The sequence below is a fragment of the Macadamia integrifolia genome, unplaced genomic scaffold (assembly GCF_013358625.1).
Source record: "Macadamia integrifolia cultivar HAES 741 unplaced genomic scaffold, SCU_Mint_v3 scaffold2639, whole genome shotgun sequence".
NCBI classification, from domain to species: domain Eukaryota; kingdom Viridiplantae; phylum Streptophyta; class Magnoliopsida; order Proteales; family Proteaceae; genus Macadamia; species Macadamia integrifolia.
The window spans coordinates 52,518-55,380 of NW_024868850.1; the positions used below are offsets into that span (position 1 = coordinate 52,518).

Consider the following 2,863-nt stretch of genomic DNA (forward strand, 5'->3'; position numbering starts at 1 on the left):
TAAACAAAAATTGAATCAAAAGACTCAAAACTATATATCTAAAAAGACGAAAAGATTTAAAAAATTGTTTCAACCAATAAACCGTAAAAGCGAACTTACTCTTCTTTACCCAAAAAAAAAAAAAAAAAAAAGCGAACTTAATCTAAGAAAGGCAAGGTCATAAAGGTAACTTCGTCATAGTCCAGTCTGTCGGTCTCTAATCGGGGTTCACGTGACCGTGGTCCCGTTCTCAGCCGGTGAGGGAAATGCGTCGGTGGGGTGCCAGTTAGAGAGAGAGAGAGAGAGAGGAGGAGGAGGAGGGAGAACGAGGGAGAGAGGATCGCTTCGTATAAAAGCCAGCGAAGGCTTGACGAAGATTTCTTTTTCAAGTGTGGGGATAGGAAGAGGAAGCGCGAGAGGCAAGGAGAGTTTGTGTCTGTCTCTCGCCTTCCAGACACAGGAAAGTGCGGCCATGGCGGACTCGAGCGATTCGGTTTCCGTTGATATGGAGACGATCTCTCTTGGTGGAAAGGTTGGATTTCGAAATTTATTGTTTGTTCTTTGGTTCTGATTTCAAAATTTGTAATTAATGTAATCTTCTTCTCGTGTCTATCTGTTTTTATTTTTCCAGTGATGATTGGAGAATTTTCAATTTTTAATGATGCCTTTAAAGATGCAGATCTTAAGTTTCCTGAATGATTGAACTTTTGCTTTGACTTTGTGTTCGTTGTTTGAACGATTTGCTGATTCGCATTTTATTAAATTAAAAGTGTTTCTCTCTCTCGCTTGATTGTGAGAGAGATTATCGTTTTAGTTTCTTAATTTATTGTATATATTTTGAAAATATTAATTTTTTATTTAGGGTTTCTTTGTTGATTTCTGATATTGCATTTATTGTATTATTCTTATTCGTTCGAAATTTCTTTTTTCTGATTTTTCTGTTTCACGTGGAAGTTTTCTTCGTTTTGATTGTCTTAATTGCTAAATTCACGGATCTCTTCTCTTTGTAAACCCTTGAAGTTCATATAACTATTGCTTCTTTATTTCACTCCATGGTCTTTTGCTTTTAATTTGGTATGTTATGCTGCATTTGCATTGCAGTGCCAGGAGGCAATGGACAGGGAGGTTTGTTGGCTTCGGCAGTCTTGTTTTGTTGTTAGGAAGAAATCAATACCTGTGGCCTATCACCTCTTGTCTTTTAGTTTTCTATGCCGCTCCTTGGGTATTCTAGGTGACTTGTGCTTTTGGCCTTTTCTTTTCGATACCTTCCTTAAATTCCATGCTGTTTTTTCTGTTAATATACGAAACTGAGGTTCTCATTTGAAACTTTTGCTTTGATTAGTTCGTGTCTTGCTGATTATGGAACCCTGAGATTCTTTACTTTCTTAAGCAAGTAGATTCCTTCTATTTTTCCTTCTATTTTTTTTTTTTTTTGGCGGGGGGTGCGGGGTTTGTAGGTAAATTCATTGGCGTTGTTCTTTTATTTTTCTGCTTATTCTTATTGCTTTTATTGTCAATTTTTTTGGATAAGCAGTTTACCTTTCGATTAATTTGCGGCAATGTTCTTAGCTGCCATATTATCCTATTAAACTATTCTTTGACAGTTTTTTTTCTCCAAAAGAATAATCTACTTTGAAGGTTATCTTTACAGCATGCTGCGACATCCAATGATTGAGCTTTACCCCTTCCTTTTTTTCGGTGTATTCTATCATTTGTTATGAGCGGACAGATATAGATAGATACTGTAGATGTATCCAGTGTTGATCCTTGCATATTTGAAGCTCTTTTAGGATGTCCGTTTTACTTGATTGGCTTGATTTCTTTATTTTCTGAAAGAGTTTGGTGCTGAAAGGCATATACTGTTAAACAGAAGGGTTACTTCTTCAATTATCCTACCAGCTTCTCTTATATCTGTCCTATTTCTTGTTCATGCCTTCATGGTTTTTTATGTGTGTGGTTTTTAACTTTCTAAGAAAACAATGCTCTTTGTGCTGTATGCCTTCAGGAACATATTGTACAGACAGGCCATGGTCCTGTGTCTGTTGTGGTGTTTGGCGACCAGGATAAACCAGCACTTGTTACTTATCCTGACTTAGCTCTAAATCGTAAGTTCAGTGGTCATCTTTTGTGGCCTGGATTATCACTTCTTATTTATGAAATACTAGACCTTGTCCATAAGTCGATTGCTCTCTTTAGTTACTTCTTCTCAATGATGAATGTGATAATTCTGTGTGATTCTGTATGTCTTTGACCAGATATGTCCTGTTTCCAAGGATTATTCTTTTGTCCAGAAGCCGCTTCTTTGTTGCTTTACAACTTCTGCATTTATCATATTAGCCCTCCTGGGCATCAGGTCGGTTACTTGGTTGACTTGATTGCAGTACTTGTTATTTTCTGAACTATTTTTTTTCTTCTATGTACTATAATATGCCATTCTGCTATGTAGTTTTATTGTTCACATGATTGCTCTTTTGGTCCTTTCTTCAAGAGCTCTTGCAGTTGGGTGCTGCTGCAATTTCTTCAGACATCCCTGTGCCTTCTGTTGATGACTTAGCAGATCAGGTTGCTGATGTTCTCGACTTCTTTGGGTAATTTCTATAGCAGATCTGCATTTTGTTTTTTTCATTTTTGGGTTTATAAATAGTCATTTCCTCCCTTGTTAGGGCTCTTTCTTAATAATTTTCTCTCTAGTTATATCTCTGTTTCACCAGTAATTCTCCCTTAAATAGGCACTCATTTTGTACTGGAAGGCTGTAGAAAGTCTTTAGAATATTCTTCTGTGGAGGAACAAAAGGGAAGACAAATCCCCCGTCGTGACAGTTTCTTTGAAAAATAATTTGCTTCTAATGGTGTGAGCATGCTATTTTCTGCTTTTAGGCTTGGT

General features: G+C 36.8%; 1 protein-coding gene across 2 annotated transcripts; it reads left to right on the plus strand.

Moving 5' to 3' along the window:
- The first annotated feature begins 264 nt into the window (after window positions 1–264).
- Window positions 265–2,855, plus strand: LOC122066929 (protein NDL2-like). 2 transcript variants are annotated; one of them, XM_042630759.1, is made up of 5 exons: window positions 266–511; window positions 1,985–2,084; window positions 2,235–2,332; window positions 2,479–2,567; window positions 2,709–2,855. In XM_042630759.1, the coding sequence occupies exons 1-5, from the start codon at window positions 452–454 to the stop codon at window positions 2,734–2,736; spliced, it is 375 nt and encodes a 124-aa protein (XP_042486693.1). In that variant the 5' UTR covers window positions 266–451; the 3' UTR covers window positions 2,737–2,855. The 2 variants fall into 2 exon arrangements, with proteins under 2 accessions (XP_042486694.1, XP_042486693.1); XM_042630760.1 differs by lacking the exon at window positions 2,709–2,855 and having other exon boundaries at window positions 265–511; window positions 2,468–2,567.
- Window positions 2,856–2,863: the final 8 nt, after the last annotated feature.